At 36.0% G+C, this 20,369-nt stretch overlaps 1 protein-coding gene across 1 annotated transcript in view; it reads left to right on the top strand.

Moving 5' to 3' along the window:
• PTPN3 (protein tyrosine phosphatase non-receptor type 3) overlaps positions 1 to 20,369 on the top strand; it is a 93,390-nt gene that overhangs the window by 59,977 nt on the left and 13,044 nt on the right. The window contains exons 15-22 of the mRNA XM_062567948.1: positions 585 to 783; positions 1,790 to 1,867; positions 2,852 to 2,908; positions 7,014 to 7,170; positions 8,762 to 8,925; positions 12,827 to 12,917; positions 13,194 to 13,255; positions 15,545 to 15,691. Of these exons, the coding sequence (XP_062423932.1) occupies positions 585 to 783; positions 1,790 to 1,867; positions 2,852 to 2,908; positions 7,014 to 7,170; positions 8,762 to 8,925; positions 12,827 to 12,917; positions 13,194 to 13,255; positions 15,545 to 15,691 (955 nt within the window). The remainder of the gene's footprint in view (positions 1 to 584; positions 784 to 1,789; positions 1,868 to 2,851; positions 2,909 to 7,013; positions 7,171 to 8,761; positions 8,926 to 12,826; positions 12,918 to 13,193; positions 13,256 to 15,544; positions 15,692 to 20,369) is intronic.

The following is a 20,369-nucleotide window of genomic DNA, read 5'->3' as shown; positions in this document are numbered from 1 at the left end:
GGAGTTTAGTTGTGTTAGAGATCTGCCTTCCTTCCTCTTCAGAAATGTGCATATAGCAAACATTGCTACTAGGCAGCTAGCCAATTCTAAGATTTGAGGGATTCATTTACTTGTTTTTTTCTTTATTTCACGGATTTTAAGATTGTATGATTACATCATATACAGAATATACATCATATACACAATACAGAATATATTAACTGCCATTAAACCCTTTATTTCATTTCTTATTTGTTGGACAATTTACTATGTTTTTTCTGCATGTTACCTCCTTTCAGAGGGTTAGTGTTGAGACAGCACCCGTAAGAAGAATGAAGAACATGCTGGGACTTTGCAAGAATTAGAGTGGAATCACTGCATATGTTTTTTTCGTGCATAGGGTTGGCAAGTGAAGTACCATTCCCTGGGCTTCCTCTGGTTTCCGTCACGTTACTGTGATTTCTTGTACCATTGCAGCGGTATCTTTCACTTCTAACATCCAGTTGTTTTTCTAATAATGTTTCTACTTATCTAGTTTTATTTTGTCCAGTTAACCTTTTTAACGTTAATCTTAAATTTTTTTTTTTTTTTTTTTTTTTATGAAGGAATGTATTGGGAAATAGTCCAGCTCAGAATTCTTTAACCCATACCTCACCTAAAGCCTTGTCTTCATCTCCCAATGGAGTTGGTAACCTTCCGGGCCTTTACCCGTTGGAAGGAGTGGATAAGCAGTTCCTAGAAACTTATGACAACATTACAAAAACGAGCTTAACAGAAGATTCCAGTCAATACTACTGTGATAAGGTATGTTTAACTGCATTCTTTCAAATTCAAAACTAGTATTAAAAGTAGCTTTGAACTGTAGATTATGTACCCACATAAATTGTGGCTATATTGCAGAATTAAAATGTTTTACACATTAATAAGAATGTATCTTTTCTTATTACTTGGATTTAACCGATGCTGTGTACCCAATATGATGGGCAAGTTTGCAAACTGCACTGGTTCACATAGAGTCCAGGTTTTCAGAAGCATCTGCCAGTGAAGTTCCTAATGGAATGAAAAATTCTTACATGATTAAGTCCTATCTATATGTGTCTGTGGTAAGATCAGATAACTCAAACTGCTATATGTCTCAATAGCAAGCACAATTCTGCTCTACCCCCAACATTTCCTCTTTAGGACTGCTTAAAAAAAAATAGTACTTAAAATGCTGAGGTGACTAGAGAGCAGCTGTTCTCTGCTAGTTTATAGTACCCTGTTATTTCTCCCCATTTTTTCCAGCCACAGTACTGCTGTACGGAGGCCTGCAGCTTACTAACCTGCATTCCCAGTAGCTGTTGCCAGATTTTACCTACTCTGGCCTGTGATCTCCTGCAGAAAGTAATAATCTTCTCCTTTATAGAGGAAGAACTGGAAAGTAGTTGCTTCATAGTCCTCACAGTAAAAGTTCTTCAAATGTAGTTTCTTTTTAAGTCATCTTTAGCAAAGACAAAATGCTGAAAATTTCAGCTGGAGGTATCAACTGAGGAAGCTGAGGATAACAGGGTTAGGACAGAGAAATTGTTGAATGCGTTGACCATGATATATATTGCTGCTTTTAGAATAATAAGGAAAAAAGGTTACAATAGCGAGTATACTCTGTAACCTTAGGTTCTTCCTTTTTTTAAACACGTTTACTCATAGTGTTCATCCAGAACATATGTAAATTTGGATACACTATATTTTAATTTGCTGCTATTTTATTTTAAACATTAGGGAAGTGTGTATGTGTGTGTATATATATATATATATGTATATATAATTACAGAATGAACTAATTGAGGGAGACTTACTTTTGGTGCGTATCACACCAGATGAAGATGGGAAGTTTGGATTTAATCTAAAGGTAAAACAGCAGTCTTTTATGATCTCCTGCCTTGGCATATTATTTTCATTTTTAATGTGATGTTTTGGGGAAGGTGGTATATCCTGCAGAGGTTTCTTATGAACCAAAAATTTTTAAAAGTGGCAGGCTGATCCTTAAATGATAAAGCCACATTTACCAACGTTAAATCTCTACTAGTTCTGTGTTTTTTAGTTGTGTGTACTTAGGGCACGATGCATTTCCAAAGTAGACTGCCTATTTAGCTGCTTAAATATAAACTTGGAAGCCTAATTTAAGGCATCAACTTATGGAAAATTGGGCCTCAGTGTTATAAAACAAGTTAAATAGGTTGTGCTATCCTATTGAATATATCGGTTAAAAAAACACACTAGAAAAGTGAAAATCAATTTATGAAGAAAATGGAAATAACTGTTGATAGGTCATCCCCTATACATTTTTGGCAAGCTTTCTCTGAAATTCCATTTAAGTAGCCAGAGTAGCCTGAAGTATCCATAATATCAATAAAATCAAGAGCTGAATTTGGTAGTTTAGTCTTCTCACCTTGGTCATTTATTGGTCGGGCAGTGACAGAACTTTAATTAGTGGTAGATAGAGGGATTAAGGCAGTATATCCTACCTGATTCCTTGCAGGTTGAGCACAATATCTAAGAATGTTATTTGCCTTGTGAGGTTAAATGCCTAATTAGGCTTGGTGGGTAGGGTTGTAATAAATGCTGCATTACGTTTGTTTATTGTCTGCTGGTTAAAATGTATGGACAAGCAGACATTGAGCATCCACACTGGCTCTCACTTACTGGAAATCAATAATTGGTAGATTCAAAAGGAAATAGCCTGACACTTACTGATGAAAATTCAGTCTTACTGACCCTGTCTGTAATGACAAAGCATGGGCCTCATGTAACACAAGCAATCATGTATTTTTGTTTTTAAATGCTGTCTACACTTACAATATTTTCAGTCATTATTTACTTGACATTCTTCTAGGGTGGTGTAGATCAAAAAATGCCATTAGTGGTTTCACGAATAACTCCAGGATCACCTGTAAGTAAATCCATATGATTTTTCTCTTCCTTTGCTACTTCCTTCTACTCTGTTAGCCTTTATAGATAGGAACTTAGTAACCCTCAACCAGTGCAAGATAGCAGCTGAGCTGCTCTCTTCAGAAATCAATTTCGTCATTAGTTTCTTAAATCACAAAGGAAAATATCAAGCATTGTTAGCCAAGCAAGATACCAGTAGAAAGTATGGTCTAGTTAAGCTTCCCTTTTTCCTCCCAAAAAAACACATCATGAATTGGAAAAAATTTGAAGAAGGGGAGCAGGCACAACTGAAGGTTTAGAACAGTGTTCATAACATAAATGAGTAGTCTGGGCATCTGCAGCCTAGAAAAAAGAAACTGTTTAAGGGAGAAGTAGTAGAGATCTGCCTGATTAGGACTATTGTGAAAAAGGTTGGGGGGGGGGTTCAGTACAAGAACAAGGGGCTATCAGATTAAGTCAGTGAAAATGAGATTGCAAATAAATAAAAAGTAGTAGTGCTTCATGCATCAAATAGACCTGTTAAACTCCTTAGAAAGGATGCTGTGGGTAAGAAAGCTCTACATGGGGTCAGGAGAGGATTTGACAAATACTTGGGAGAAAAATCTGTTGAAGGTTACTGAGTAGGCAAACCACAGCAGGTTAAGGAAACCCTTGAATCTAAAATCAGTTATAGGTATTCCTTGCAGGAGTACTCTCCTGTCCTGTTTGCACTATACTTATTTTGCTTATGGCTATCACTGGAGATAGATTTCTGGGCTGGGTGGAACATTAACCTGAATTTTTTTTTTTTTTACTCATCTTCTTTCAAAGTATGTTTCTCAACTCTCATAAAATACTCGTAGTGCGAGCTTGATAGAAATATTCCTGACTTTATTCTAAAAATCTGGTGTGCTCATTTGGTAAATGGTCACAGGAATGATACCTAAATGTCATGAGTGAATTGCAGTAAACAGATAGTGCGTGAGAAATTTTCTGTCCCATTTATGATTTGTGGCTTGACGTATTTATTTGGATGGAAGCGTAATGGGAAATTATCATTATAACTTAAATTCCCTAAGTGAAAATTAAAATGTCTCAAGTTCAGCCTAGCTAATTTCTTAAAGGTGATTTGAGGTGATGTAGAAGAAGATTATGTAAAAGAAGCAGATTGATTCCACAATCAGCTGAAGAAAGGCTTGCAGAAACAACAGTTTCCTTGCAGCAGATTCATATTGTCTTATGAGAAGCATTGATCTGTGTTTGTTTGTTGGAAAGGGAGTGGGAGTTGCTAAATTTCTAAATTTCTAACTTACACACCTCATTTAAGCATCTGCAGTTAGTAGGCATAGGCATAGACCCCAGTAACCAAATAGCTCTCTAGCCTGCTAAGCTACTGAGCAAGTTATCAAAGGTCAGAAAATACGTTGGGGATTGTTACCTAATACATTTAACTCAACAGCAGTGCTGTAGAAATCACTTCATGGTGCAGCAGGGGGAAAAAGATAAATACTTTAATTTTTAGAGTGTAGCAGTATCAACACTGGTTATATTGTTTTCTGTAAACTAAAATTCATCTGGTCTTGACTGTTTAGTGAAATGTAGCTGACACTTGAAAGTCCAAGTTTAGTGGAATGTGGAATGCAGTTTGAGGTATTTTAGCTACAAAGAACCTCAGTGTTACTATTCCTTCATTTTGTTTGCTCTTATTTTAACTTGCTCTCTGTTTATTCATTACCTTGCAAATTGCCATCAGGGACACTATTCAGTATATGCTAATATTACTTCTTAGGTTTGTAAGTAATTTTTTCTTTTCTCAAAAAGATGCCTTTCTTTGGGTGAGAGGAGGACAACAAATCTATACATGAAAATAAGGCTGTATTTTCCTTTCCATGTCATAATGTCTTTTTAAAGTCTCCTTCCAAAACAGCAACATTCTAGAATACTGGAAAGATCTAAGAAGATCTAAAAATCTAAGAAGCAAAAACATTTATTAGATACATTATATTTTTTAATGGAAATCTAATACTGATTTTTCCCCCCCACAAGTAATATTAATATCCTAAGGTGATAAAATAGTCATTGTGGCTGTGATTAGTAGAGTTTCTGATCGAAAAATAGTATGCATACTTCTTGGAGCCAAGAAAGAAGTGATTAGCATAAAATGAAACATAAGGGTGTGTCAGTAGAATAGGAAGCCTTTGGCATAATTGTATGGAAAAGCTTGATATCTGAAAAATCTACAAATTATACTTAAATGGAAGGAATTAATTCCCTTTCAAGATGTATTTTATACAGTTGGATCATTCAAGCAAGAGATGTTTAAGACATTAACATGTCACGTTAACACAGCTTCTTTGAGGATAGATGCTCATCTCTCCCTCTAATAAAGAATAACAGCCAGCAACCAGCCAAGAAATTTAAATTTAACACAAATATAGGTGATCCTGAAACCTTTCCTTCTGTATTCTTGTTGATTTCTTAATGCTCTCAGACTGGTCTGATAAGATCTGTATGACTGATGCGGTCTATCTTTTCTATAGTCTATATTTATATTTTAAAATATGACTAACAATAACAGGTCAGAGTAATAAATCAGCTGTTCACAGTTGCATTCTTCAATGTTACCTTCAGAAAAAATACCAACTATGATATGTCCTCTTCTGAGGAGCTGCAAATACTCAGCTAAATCTATGTTCATGAATGTCATGGCTATTTTAAATTCCTTTCTTCCTCTATTTGTATTTCTTTGTTTTTGTTCATCGCTTTTATCTTCCCCATTTTTCATTATTTTCTTTTTGTCTGTCTTTAGAATAAGGTGGGGGAAACTGTTTCTTGGGCTTTTTAAGCAGCTTTTCTGTTTGGATTTTTTCTTCTTGCATATGTTCTTTTTGCTTTTTGCCTTTTTTTTTCTTTTCTTTTTTTGACTCATGCACATTACATATTTTCTTTCCTCTTTTACTTTTATGCCAAACACAATAGTTCCTGACTTTTCTTCCTCTTCATACCTTCTCTTCTAATTTTTTTCTGTATTTTTTTCTCCTGTTGGTTCTATCATCACCTCTCCTTTCTGTCATCTCCCTTTTGTTACTTGGTGATATAGTACCTCACTGATAAACTTACCTCAGAAGGTATCCATGCTTTCAGTAAGGCATAACTAGGATCAGGAGGAGAGGGTTAATCAATAACTCCTTGTTCACATTTTGTTTTTTGATAGACCACATTGGATAAATAAAGTTCAGAAAATCTGTGCTACTGTTAAAGTTGGGAAGCAATAGTGAATTTAGTATAGTAGGCTGTAATGCATCATATCTTATTCATATAAAGCAAGTAAAATGGAGTGTTTGTCTAAGTATATCACTCCTGCATAGCTGAGTGTTTCCTAGACAAAATAAAAATCAGAATAGCAGTGAAAATAAAATCATCATGCTATGTGGCACTCTTCAAAGGTTGTAGAATCTTGCTTGCTGATAGTCTGACAGTCAATGACTTGAATTACTTTGCATTGGTCTTGAGCAAAGTATACTAAAAAGCATGACAGAAAAAAAAAAGCCAAGCATATCCTTGAGGTTAGCAGCTCATCTAATCCAGCACAAGAAGATACCAACAATATGTGTTTCAATTTGAAATGAGGGCAACTCCTCAAAGTGAGTTTGGAGAATGTCATGTTATGAAGATTATATTCAATTTCCAAATACGATTTTGTAACTTTTCTGTTACTTTTCAATACTTCATAAAAATTGAAGCTTGTTTTCTAAATAAATTTGTGTTTTATGTACCCATAGCCCTTTCTCAAGAAGTTCATTTGCAAATAGGTTTAACTATTGGCTTTTCATACTCAGTCTGAAATGTAAGTCTTTAAAAGCAATCTGATGATGACTAGTTGATTACAAACAAATCTTTTTATAGCTATCAAGATGCTGTCTGAATTTTCTCATCTTCATTTGGATGCTTTGAAACCATTAAGACAGCTTTAGATCTGAATTCTTTGATAAAACTTGTGATATAGAGGATGAAACTGTCAGGCTAACTCTGAAGACTTTGCTTACATGATGAGTTTAATAGTATAATTTGCTCCTCCTTACATGACTGGATAGAATGACATTAACGTTTCTTTGGTCTTCAAACAGGCTGATAACTGCATTCCAAAACTGAATGAAGGTGATCAGATAGTGTTAATTAACGGCAGAGATATCTCAGAGCACACACATGACCAGGTGGTAATGTTTATAAAAGCCAGCAGAGAATCTCACACAAGAGAGCTTGCACTTTTAGTCAGGCGGAAAGGTAACTGGATTAATTTTATTTACTTTTAATGTATTTGAGAATGTTACACTCATGCTTCGTTTTATCCCCTCTTCTGTTTTATATGAATGTATTCTCAGTGCACTGGGACTTGGTCTGTGCTAAAAAGTAGATCTCCCTGCATTTGAATTCCTAACATAGATTGTTTTAACAGTAGCCTCTTACTATTACAACAAAGAATTTATCAAGTTAGAATTTCTGCTTAGTTTAAACTTTATTTACACTTATGAAGGAAGATTTAATTAATCCTTAGTTGTATGTTTGTAAATACCAATGGTTTATTCCACAGCACAGTAAAAGGTGAAACAGATCAAATAGATCAAATTGGTTTTTTTTTCATTCTTATAATAGATCTTATGAGCTTGATGACCTGTGCTAGCTATTCACCAAGCTGCTGTCAGCAAACAAGAAACAGTCTTTGATGTATGTAGGATCTTCAGGCTTTGCATTTTAAATGGAGTTTTGTTCAGGCCTCACATATCATTCAAAGGACATCATTTTAACTTCTGAGTTACTGATATACTGGCTATGGATGCCTTAAGGGAGCTGGAACTCACAGCCCAACAGCCTGTCTTCAGGGACCCATCCTGCTCTCTCATACTTGCTCTGTACTTAAATGTAAGCAGATTCTCAGGAGCTTTTGGAAGCTGTGAAACTTCTGGTTTATAATTTTCTTTCTAAGAGCTGTAATAGACCTTAACTGACACACGTGCTTATGGAAGGGTTTTGCATGGATTTTCTGATTATACTGAGTTAGAAATCTGCAGTGATTATGCATCACTAGAGATCAGGAAGAAAGAAAATGATCCAAATGGTACACTCCTCTGCAAGATTTACTTTGTTTTAGATTTTTTAGGCTTCTAGGAAGACATATGGGCTCTCGATCTTGTTTTCTCCAAACACAGTCCTGCTCCAAGATGCCAGGCCTCTTTACTGGCACTTTGCAGTATTTGGTTTTTCATTAACTTTACTATTCCTGTGCCTACTTGCAGATAGAAGTGTCTGCTCTTTACTAAAAGCAACCTATGGTCCCATGTCAGTCACTTGAGTAAGCATGAGTGTGAATAGCTCCCTATTTTTTGTAGTCTGGCAGGTGTAAGCTATTTTGATTGCTGCAGAGAACACCTGTAGATGGACATCTTCTGTGATATGATGGCTTTCACAGAGAGCCAGTGGTTCTACTCAGTTTGTAAGTTCAGAACATTATGTTCTAAAACTTCTCAGGCAAAAATTACTTGTTTTTCACTGTGGGTGGACATTGTGAGCCATTAGCCTGTTGGGCAGTTTGTTCAGTAAGACTGCAGCAAGAAACTCCTCATGCTTGAATGTCAGCTTTTGCCTTCATAGATTCCTTGGAGCTCCTTTTTTTGTAAAGGCTGCAAGGGCCTTCTACAGTAGCTTAGTCCATACAAAAATACTGTTGAATCCCTTGCTGATACTTGCTTTTTGTAGTCTACTCCAGGCCTCCTCTTTGTAAACTTTGTCCTTACAATCTGGTAAATTTTAGTGAAAATGTATTGCAAGCACACTAATGCTGTATGTAGAGAATCTTAATTTTCTATATGTGTTCCAGTAGTGAAACAGTTTGTGGAGTCCAGATCAGAAGATGAAGCTGATTCCCAGAATCTCCCAGAATCTCTTCTTCCTAACTGTTCCGAATATGGTGATACGCTGGAGGAGTCTATGGAACAGCTAAAGAAAGGGCTGGAAAGTGGGACAGTCCTTATTCAGTTTGAGGTAGGTAGGTAATATTCAATTCTCAAATGCCATTAATACAGACCAATAGCTGTAACCAACAAGTAACGTAAGGACTTAAATATGTTGGAATTTTTATTGGTTGTATTGAGTCTTATCTCAGAGAAGCAAATGTATGACTTGTCCATCAAGTAGGTGCCCTTTAGGTAGGGGAGAGTAAGTTTCCGGTCTTGCACAAAACTTAATCTATTTAGAAGAATTTGTTTTAATTTACAGATTTCTAGCTCAAGTACCCAAAGTACCCAGGAGTGCCATAGAACTGACTAATAAAATGTTTACTTAGTTTATTAACTAATTTCACTGTTAGCATAAGAAATTGGAAAAGATAATTTTGGATTGCCTGTCTAGTGGAGAGGTAGTATAATGTAAGTGTGTTTGCGTTCCTTTTGCTGTTGAGAGTTCAAATGTTTATAGTAACTTTAGAGACCCCAATTTTAGGACTAGAAGAAAGCCAATGTCACTCCAGTCTTCAAAAAGAGCAAGGAGGAGGATCCAGGCAACTACAGGCCAGTCAGCCTCACCTCCATCCCTGGAAAGGTGATGGAACAGCTTGTTCTGGACATCATCTCTAAGCATGTGGAGGAAAAGAATATGATCAGGAGTAGTCAGCCTGGATTCACCAAGGGGAAACACACTTAACCAAACTGATATCCTTCTATGATGGAATGACTGGCTGGGTAGATGAGGGGGAACAGTGCATATTGTCTACCTTGACTTCAGCAAGCTTTTGACATTGTCTCCCGTAACATCTTCTTAGGCAAGCTCAGGAAGTACAGGTTAGATGAGTGGACAGTGGACTAAGAACTCTCTGAAAGGCAGAAATCAGAAGGTTGTGATCAGTCTGTATCTAGTGGAGTTCCCCGGGGGTGTCAATACTGGGTCCCATCCTGTTCAACTTCACCAATGACCTGGACGAAGGGACAGAGTGCCTCCTCAGCAAGTTTGCTGATGATACCAAGGTGGGAGGAGTGGCTGACACACCTGAGGGCTGTGCTGCCTTTCAGAGAGACCTGGACTGGCTGGAGAGGAACCTCATGAGGTTCAACAAGGGCAAGTGCAGAGCCTTGCACCTAGGGAGAAGTAATCCTATGCCCCAGTACAAGCTGGGGGCTGACCTGCTGGAAAGCAGCTCTACAGGGTGTGGGAATCCTGATGGACAAGAAGTTGACCATGAGCCAGCAATGTGCCCTTGTGGCCAGGAAGGCCAATGGTCTGCTGGAGTGCCTTAGGAAGAGTGTTGCCAACAGGTGGAGGGAGGTGATCCTGCCCCTCTACTCAGCCCTGAGGAGGCCTCATCTCAAGTGCTGTGTCCAGTTCTGGGCTGCCCAGTACAAGAGAGACATGGAGCTACTGGAGAGAGTCCAGTATAGAGCTACGAGGATGATCAGAGGACTGGAGCACCTGCCCTATGAGGAAAGAGTGCAAAGGAGGGTGTCAAGAGGATGGGGCCAGACTCTTTTCAGTGGTGCCAAACAACAGGACAAAAGGCAACAGGCACAAACTTGAAACACAGGAAAAACTGAACACTGCCTGAATATAAAGAAGAATTTCTTTCCTGTGAGAATGACAGAGCACTGGACCAGGTTGCCCAGAGAGGTTGTAGAGTCTCCTTCTCTGGAAATACTCAGACCTGGCCTGGATGCGACATGTGCCTGTGCAACATGCTCTAGGTGACCCTGCTTGAGCAGTGGGGTTGGACTAGATGATCTCCAGAGGTCCCTTCCAACCTCAATCATTCTGTGATTCTGTTAGAGCTTATTAGCACTGTATCGTAAGATATGGAGTAATCTTTTCCTGAACCTGAAAACTTGTAGAAAAGCAATGCATTTTTTTCAGTTTTGGTATTTTTCTTTTGTTAAAAATACCATAAGATTTAAAGGCAGTGGCTGAAGAATGTTTGATTTATTGTATAATCACTTATTTTGACATCTGTTCTGATTCCAAGAAGACTTCTGAGAGTTAAGATTCTTTTTTTTTTTTTTTTTTTTTTTTTTTTTTTTTTTAAAGCATTTTGAACTTTTGAACTTCATGGTTCATATCAGCTTTCCAAAAACCATCTGTGCAATCTGTGATAACAATATTTTAAGTACTGAAACAGTAACTCCAAAAATATGAAGTAATACTTCTCTAAATTCTGGGAACTTTTTAAGGGAATCTTCTATGTGGTTACTATTGTAGATGAATTCAATTGTTATTACTGGATTAATCTATAGTAATTCTCTAACCCTTTTGAAACTGTAATATCACTTAATGTAAAAACCCTATATAAACATCTTTACTGTCAGTTTTGAGATGAGGAGTTGTTTACAAAATCACTAATAAATTTAACCTTAGGAATAAGGCTTAGCCTTTTTTAGTATCTTAGCTGCTAACTCATTTTAAAATTCATATTTTGATGGATACATCTGATAAATTAAGTGACAGCTTAGTGGCCTTCTTTCTTTGCATTAATTGGTATTTTAGTGTTCCTCAGTAGCAGAGAGCGTTGAGTATAGCCTCATCACTGTTGGTAACTCCCAAACTCTCCATTCATATAGTAAAATAATAACTAATTAGGCAGTGTACTTCATATCAAGTTTTTCCAGAATATCTTCCTCCTCTGTTTTATTTCCATCCAAGCAGAATTTAAGAAGTCTATGGCAAATTAATTTTAACCACACAACAATAATGAAAGCCCAGCATTGTGATCTTAATATTAAATTGTTCTTTCATTTCTTCCACAAAACCTAGAAATCTCAACTTGGCTCTGTGAGTTTAAATTTGAGATCTAACTGCTAGGTGGTGTTTGGTTAACAAAATTATTAAGGTCTTCCCCAGATGACTTCTTCCCTTGTTTATGCTGTTCAGGCTGAAAAATGTGTAGTGAGCTGTGATGCTGAGTGTTAGGGTTCTATAAACCTTACAGTGGAAAAATGGAATAACCTTCTTGTGTGTCATTCTTTCTCCCTTAACCTAAATAGAATATTTTTTTTAACTTTTTGTTGTTTTTGCTCTATTTTGGGTGTGGAACCATGTTCTAAATCCTCACTGCACTGTAGGATGTAATAAACTCTTTAAAAGATATAATAAATTCTTTTAAGTGTTCAGTGAAATAATTAACTCTGGCATGACCTAGTTAATAATAGAATTGTAAGTGCCTTCCATCTCAATGTAATCCAGTAAAAAAAAAATCTATTATATCATTGCATTTCTTTAATTTTTTTCCAATACCTTCTGTTGTCTTATACAATGCTCTTCGTGCATTTAGCCATTAGAACTTATTTTTGGTTATACACTTTCATGTCCACATTTACTCCAGATAAAGTTGGTAAGGTCGAGTTTGGCCCAAAAGGAAGACAGTTATCTACTAAGAGACTACGATTTATTGAAACTTTGTTTTTTTGAAATACTTGCAAAGTTGAGTGTGATGGTTTTAGTCCAGAGAGTCAAAGTTTATTTGAATTTTTTTTGTTACAATTGCCTCTCAAACATTACTGTGTTACTTTTTTTTCCCTTTTGGTGTCTTTTGTTGCTTGCTTCTTCCACTTCAGTTTTCCTTCTGGCCCATAATTCTATGGTATGTGTTGTAAGAAAAAGTAAGGCTTGGAGGGAAACAGTTGCTTTATAGCAATAACTCACAAGTTTCCTTGCCTTCCTCCCTCCCCCAACAAAATTCATTTAGAGATGATGATGATGGTCTAGCTAGCAATAATAGAAATTCTTCTCATGTTTAAAATAAAAATTCTCTGGTTAAATTTGCAGAGGGAAATGATTAAAGAAAATAATTTGCAATTTTTTTCAGTCTGTGCGTCTTCATGTGAATCTGTTTCACTTTTGTATAGCATAACTGTATTACTGTATTCCTTTTTTTTTTTTTCCCACCTTTTTTCATTCTATATTACAGCAACTGTATAGAAAAAAGCCAGGGTTGACTGTTACATGTGCAAAGGTACCTCAGAATATGGACAAAAATCGATACAAAGATGTTCTACCTTGTAAGTATTAAATAAACACTGTCTGCCTTTTTTGTTTTGGCCTATAAATGATAGTTTATAGAACTGTTATACTGAACTTTTGAACTTTCTGATTAAAGATTCCATTACATAGAAGGGTTATATAACTGTTCATTTTATAAAATAAAAGGTTATCTATTTTGCTGTGTACTCCGCTGTTCATATGCGTGTTCAATATCTGTGTTTTTATACTTAAAGGCATAATAAAGCATGCACCTCAGCTATTAATTTGATTCCGTCTTTGTTTTTTGTGTGCAGATGATGCCACAAGGATAATATTGCAGGGAGATGAAGATTACATTAATGCAAATTATGTGAATGTAAGTCAGAGACCTCCATATGCATAATTTCTCTATTACAATAGCAGATTAAACTTGGCCTTTTTAAGAGATAAGGGACTTGCTCTTGATTTTTTGGGAGATTCATAAGCAGTGTAAAAGATCATGTCCTTCACATGAAATAAGTCATCCATCCTGACAGACAGCAGATTAAAGCACCTGAAATCCATTAGGATATGCACAGGGTCTTTAACCAATAAAAATTGTTTATATTTTCATATACTGCATCACATAATTTGGGATTTAATATTTATCTGCTTATGCAGACCTGAGAAAATGAGTAACATTCCAACCTGAGAAAATGAAAACACTGAAAAACACTTTTAAAACTAAGCTTAAATCTTTATGTTATTGTTAAGGAAGATTACTTTCAGTTTTTCCTTGTGGTAGCCAGTAATCATGAATTCATTTCATGAAGTGGTTAAATCTCTTTTGTATCTTTTTCTTAGTTACTGAAAGTTTTCATGTTGAAGCACAGCCTTGTAGAATAAAAATACTTCAGCTTTGAATGGTTTTCATTCTAGATACGTTTTTTGATGTGTGGTTTTTCCCATAGTCTTTTATTTTATATTTAAAATGTCTTAAAATTTGCTTGTTGGTTTTGAATATTTAGGACCAGTCTTTTCCTAAATGTAGATGAAATTGTCATTTTGATCAAATTCAGATCAATAGCTCCGTCTGTAGAATGTTTTTCTCTTTATTTTGCAAATGTTTAGATTTTTCTCATATAATTCAAAGTGAAGCCTTTCCCTCTAGAATTACTTATGGTTTACAAGCCATGCTATGATGGGTCCAGATGAGAAACCAGAGAATCAGATTGCCATAATCATGTGTAGGCTGCAAGGCAGGGGAGAAGAGAGGGAATAGGGAGATGAATATATGTTTGTGCATCAGGTTCGTATGTTACACACCTAAACCATAGAATGAATTATTAACTTACTATGTCTAGTACCAGGTAATACGCAACTGCTAGTGTACCTTTGCTATGCTTTGCAGCTATTCCTTATTTAAATATTAAAGAATTTAGATTGCTTTTCAGTTTAAGATTTTCAAGTCGCTGTTAATCAACCCTTCCTAGCTCAAGATGAGGAATTGTAGTATCTATAATGTTTCTTCCTATGTACCTTCTTGTTCTCTTAAGGAGTGCTTAGGCTAGCTTTGTAGATACTTCACTGTAAAATTAAATGCTAAATTGGGAGTTTCTAGAATAAGATCAGATAGAGGGAGTCTCTTGACCAAAGTACTAAAGCAAGAAATCTGAATAGCATGAAGTCACCATGCTAACAGTCATATTGTCATCTGTTTCTGTAATTTAATGTGGTAATGAAGTGGTTTTTTTTGTTTTTTTTTTTGTTTTTTTTTTTTTTTAGATAAATATCTTGAGTCAGTGCAATGTAGGAGGGCTTTTTTAGAAATGAACTGCATGTTTCTGCATTTAATATATAATGTATATGTAAAAGGAATAAACATCAAGCACACTTAGCCTTAAAACAAAGAGGGAAATGCCAACATGGGATGGACAAGTGTGAACTGGACTGTACTAAGCTAAGTGGTACAGTGTGGGAGGTGGATCATTTCAGTGGAGTCATCACTGCCACCTTCCATATATCAATACCTGGCTTTCTTAGAGGGACACTTCATTGCAATTCAAATCAATTCAAATTATTTCAATTCAAATACAGGCTGCTTGTTTTTAAGGGAACAAAAGCAGCAATTGATGCCACATCCAGATACAACTAGAATTACAACTGAGCAAAGATGTGCAGGTTACAGGATACCCAGCTGTTGGCAGTAGTATTCAAAAGAGATGTGGTTTTTTTTTTTTTTGGTTTATTTTCAACTGGAAATGCTAAATTGGGGAAACTGGAAAAAGATTTTTATCCTCTACGTGATATCAGTGGCCTAACATTGGACTTGAATCATTATCTTTGCAGTTAAATAGATATCCTTTTTCTGGGAAATCTTAAAGTTTTTGTATTGTTTGTTATTTTAAAGATGATTTCCACTTGAGCTGGAAATACTACTTTTTTACGGAACTGTAAAGTAAAAAAAGACATACGTGCACAAGTACAAAGTTGCAGCTTACACTTTTTGATGTTTTAAATTAATAATTTTTCAGGGATTATCAAATTATGACCTGATAATCTTATTACTCAGCTTGCTTGCTTAATATTTTCTCAGCTTCCTATGTATGAAAGAAATGCTGAATAAATAATAGCACTTTGTTAGTGAGAGCAAACTTTACATAGGACTTTGCTCTTCTCTTTACAGATGGAAATTCCCACTGTTGGTGTTATGAACAGATACATTGCTACTCAAGGACCTCTTCCACACACATGTGCGCATTTCTGGCAGGTAGTCTGGGATCACAAGCTATCGCTGATCATTATGTTAACAACTCTCACTGAACGAGGGCGGGTGAGTATATTCAGATACTGTGTATACTGAAGAACTATACTGTATCTTTAAGCTTCTTTTCCACTGTTATGATTAAATAACCACCAAAAAGGCTAGCTTCTTGTGTTGAATCATTTCTCTGAAAGCCAGGCTTTCTGAATTACTTATGGGAACAGATACTTCCTGTTTGATTGGTTTTGCTATGCTGCTTTAAAAACAAACCAGCTGTTTGATAAATGGAAATCACTATGTTGACTCCAGCATTGCTGGTCAACCAAGCACTACATGCTACTGTGCCACTGTGGTGGTCAGAGTTTAGTCTACTTAATTTTATTTGTTGTAGGTTCTCTTCCCTAAAATTACTTTGATATCTCTGTTAATACTGTTCACATGAATTCTCGCATTCCATTGATTTCAGTATAATACAGGGAAAATTAAAGCAATGTCTGATGTATTCTTTTGTGTTTAGATTTAATACATCTTATAGTATTAAAAGGAAGTTGTTAAATTATTGGCATATGTAAAGTGATTGCTTTAAAAATTTTGGATTCTAAAATCAACAATTTTTAAGATGAGAAGAAATTAATGACTTCCATATGTTATCAGTGTAGTCTTTATCTGTACTTCCTATGTGATCTATCCTACACTACCAAATTTGTCTTGCATCTCAGTCAAAAAATGATAGTTTTGGAAAGCAGGATATTTGAGAGTGAATATTTGAAGCCCTAGGCGGCATAATATTTGAGACGTAATCAGCATTACTTCAAGTGGAAAAAAAAAAAGAAAAGGTAACTTCTTAATAAAATATATGTAAGATGCATGGAAAAAACAAAATAACAGGTTCTACCTGTGGTTAGGTTGCATAGTTATTCACAGCATTAGAGATTACAGAACATCCTCTGGCATCCCCTCATCTTTCCTCTGTATTGCAGTGGAAATAGCTTCCTGCTTTCTTTTTCTTGTGTTGAGGGTATATGGGTAAATACTTCTCTATAATGTGCCCAGTGAGTGGGAACCTTCAAGATAAGTTGCTGCTAACCTCTAATTGTCATGCTTTTTGCGCTTATGCAACGCACTTCCTTGCACTCCCAGCTTTCATTACTTTCTATTTTCTGGCCAGTTTGTAGTGAATTTTAAGGGATAGCAAAAGATTTACATTCTTGATAGAGTAACCCCACTGCCAAATGTCAAGCTTTCTCCCAAACTCTGGAGGCTAAAATAGTCTAGAATATCTCTTTTGAATGATGTTACAAGATCTGCATCACAGCAGAAGAAACTTTTTTCTGATAATGTTCTTTTTAGAGATGGCTGCACTATTTTGCCTTAAATTTAAAGGAGAAATTATTTCAGATAGACAACTGTAGTAAAATTTTCAGGCATAATGGTCAAAATTTGGAAACTGAGCCCTAAAGTAGGAAGAATGAAAAAATGTTAACATTTTAAAATTTCCAGCTTCAACTACTGTGTTAGTTCAAAAAAGTTACTTGTACAAGCAGTGTCATTACGTGGATAAAGATTCCAAATTAATGAAAGATGAAATATGAACAGATTGGGAAAACCAATTTGGGGCTGCAGGGTTGTTTGTTTTGGGGCTTTTGTTTTGTGTTTTTTTTTTTTATTAGCTAATAAAAATTATTAAAATATGCAAGCAGTAGACAGGACAGTTGTATCTCAACTATTCTATCATTGTGTGTGGGAGTGCGCATGTACACCCCTAAAAGAAAGCTCGGTTAGTTTCAAGTACGTTGCCTGAGGAGTTGTTTCAGGATTGGTTCATATGATTCCCTTGCATTTTCCTATAGCTCAGCTAGATTTTTTTTTTCCTTTTTTTTTTTTTTTAATAAGTACTGTGGATGTGTACTTGGAAACTAATTTGTATTTAACATGATGATGAAAATACTATTAGAATGAAATTTTAGTTCCTCTGATGTGTAAACTTGTGCTGGCTTCAGTAGACAAGGATATCATTGAACTAGTATCTCACTGGAGCAGTTCCTACTCAAATCCAGTGTATTCTGCAATGTTTCATGTTTTGATTAGATGGGAAGCAAGTCTTCTGTCATCAGCACTACTCTAAGCTTTAAGTACTCTATGAAACCTTTGAAAATCAGTAATAAACATTGGCATACTTGCTTCTACAAAAGAAATTGCATTATATACTGACTGGATGTGTGCCTATCTATACTGTTTTTAGAAGCTCAGCCAAAAAAGGAAAGACAAAAGGAAACATACTCTTTCCTTCAACTGTGGGACTGCAGGGTTGGAATAGGGGTAAAGACGGGTTCTCACCTCTGCTTGTTTGTTCTTGCCAATGTACAGCACTTTGGCTCTACTGAAGTCTCCCACTTCTCTTTAGAAATAGAGTACTTAAAACACTAATAGCTCAACTAGTTACTGACAAGCCCAATTCCTTCAACCTTTCTTCTGCTTTTTTCAAGTTCTCCAATGCATTAGTTAGCTTGATGGTCTGCCACTTGACCTTCCCCAGATTTTTCAAGTCTTTTCTACACTGACATATGTATTTTATTTTTTCTGCCTCAGTTCTTTACAGGCCAGTAGCAGGCCCTGTGTGCTGCTGGTGGTTGAGCACCACTGAGCTGAGTTGTGCCACAGTGCCTGATAGGGCAGTGCTTTTCATGTGCTGTTGTCAGTTGTTGTGAAGTGGCTTGTTGTGAGACTTTGTATCTGCTGAGAGAAAACCTGGACTCACCTATATTGCTCTGTTTATATAGTGTCTGGCAGCATTTACCTCTTAGCAACTGATATCTTTTGACTACTTCATAAAACTGTATACCAGTCTCAGGTTGAGCTTTCCAATGCAGTGTTGTGCAATGCATAGTAGCTCTGATACTGAGTTCGGTATTTGTGGCTGAATGCGAATTAGAAATGTGTTCACTTGACTGCCGTGCTTTTCAAATCAAGCCATTTCAGTAGAGCAGTAAAGAGAAGTAGATGCCAGAAAGATTGTTGATTTTAAAGTATAAATCCTCTAAAAAGTGAGAGAAGAGCTAGATTGGTCTGCCTGCATATATAGACAACCTGTAGAGACAACCTGGATTTTCTTAGCTGCTGGAAATTTGAGTCAGGGAATGAGAAATTAAGTCTTGGCTGCTAACTCCAGAAAGAGCACAAGGTGAGTTTGTCAGCATGATTGGTTGTAGTCTTAGTGTAAGGGGTCTCTGTTAGGGTTCTGATTCTGAATGAGAGAAAATAGAAGAAAATTCTGATTGTGCAGTATATTACATAAGGGGAAACAAGTAGGGATATGCCTAAGGAGGAGTGTATGACTGAAGTGGTAGATTAGGAAAAGCTATCTTGGTAGTGGTGCTTCTGTAATGATACTGGTGGGTCAAGATCATGTTTGTCAAAGCCAATAAAGGGATGTTCTTGTAGTTGAATGAAAACTTCTCCTTCTATTATTTCTCTCTCCCTTTCCTTTCAGAGGAAAGGGTTGTTCTCATTTGAAATAGCTGTCCTGACACATCTCATCCAAATGAAAAATTGGCAACTTCTTTAAAAATGCCCTTTCGGAATATGTATTAAGTATTTTTTCCTGAGCAATCATGATCAGGGCTTTTCAACTGATTGAAATGGATGGTAAAAGCATTCCTTGCCAGAACACAGAAACAACAATTGCAGATCACTAGTGTATCACAAATTTTCACAGAAAGGAGTGTTCCCTTCTCTGTCCACACCCGTTGATACACTTGTCCCATTTAACAGGGCTTCTTAACACTTCTGGAATTGTATGTAATGGTTGAAGGGATGCATTAGTTAATTGTAAGACTTCCTTGTACTTAATTGCGTGCACATAAGCACCCACTAAAATTAATGGCATTAATGTCACCAAGCCTGCACACTATAGTTCTGTCATTCGCTGTCAAAGAATAGCTAACTTTTATTATATTCAAATATGCATATACATAATAGCGTGTCTTGTTTTGGGGTGATATCATTGTTCACATGAGATTTCAAAGTAGCACTTAGATATCTGAAGCCCAACTTGTATTTTTTGAAACAGATTTCACCAACTTAAGAGTTGTTTTGCAAAAGAATTTGGCAAAATATTTTTGAACCAACAAAAACATAGATTTGATTTTTCTTTTTTTTCCCCCAGAGGTTAAACAGCAAATGTTGCCCTTTGAGGTTATAAGTCAATAGTGGTGGTGTTACACATGTTAAAAAAAAGAGAAGTCACTGTTTCATAAAAATCTAAGAATAATTTAAGGTTAGAAGGGATTTCTGGAGGTAATGAGTCAAATCCTCTCCTCAAAGCAGGGCCAGCTTTTGAAGTTTATTCAAGTTGCACAGAATGATGTCAGTAGAGTTTTGATTATTTCCATGAATAGAGATTCCATAATGTGTTAAGACAGCTTGTTTTAGTGTTTGACCAATCCTTAATGAAACTGTTTTTCCCGTATCTAATCATAATTGCCTACTTTGCACCTTTTGTCAGTCACCACTTGTCATTTCAGTGTGCACCTCCAAGAAAAGCCTGGCTCTATCTTCACTATGACCTGCTATTAAGTATCTGAAGAGAGTAATAAATTCCCCACCCCACACACACTCTTCTTAAGATACTACAAATCCACCTCTTTCTCATCCTACATTATATTTCAAATAGTTTTGTTCTGAAATGGCTGTGAAGTAGTACCAGACATACAGCTTTCACTTGTATCCAATTTACTTGAATTTTTTA

Source organism: Rhea pennata, chromosome 2 (genome assembly GCF_028389875.1).
Source record: "Rhea pennata isolate bPtePen1 chromosome 2, bPtePen1.pri, whole genome shotgun sequence".
NCBI lineage: Eukaryota > Metazoa > Chordata > Aves > Rheiformes > Rheidae > Rhea > Rhea pennata.
This window is presented reverse-complemented; position numbering and strand designations above follow the sequence as displayed.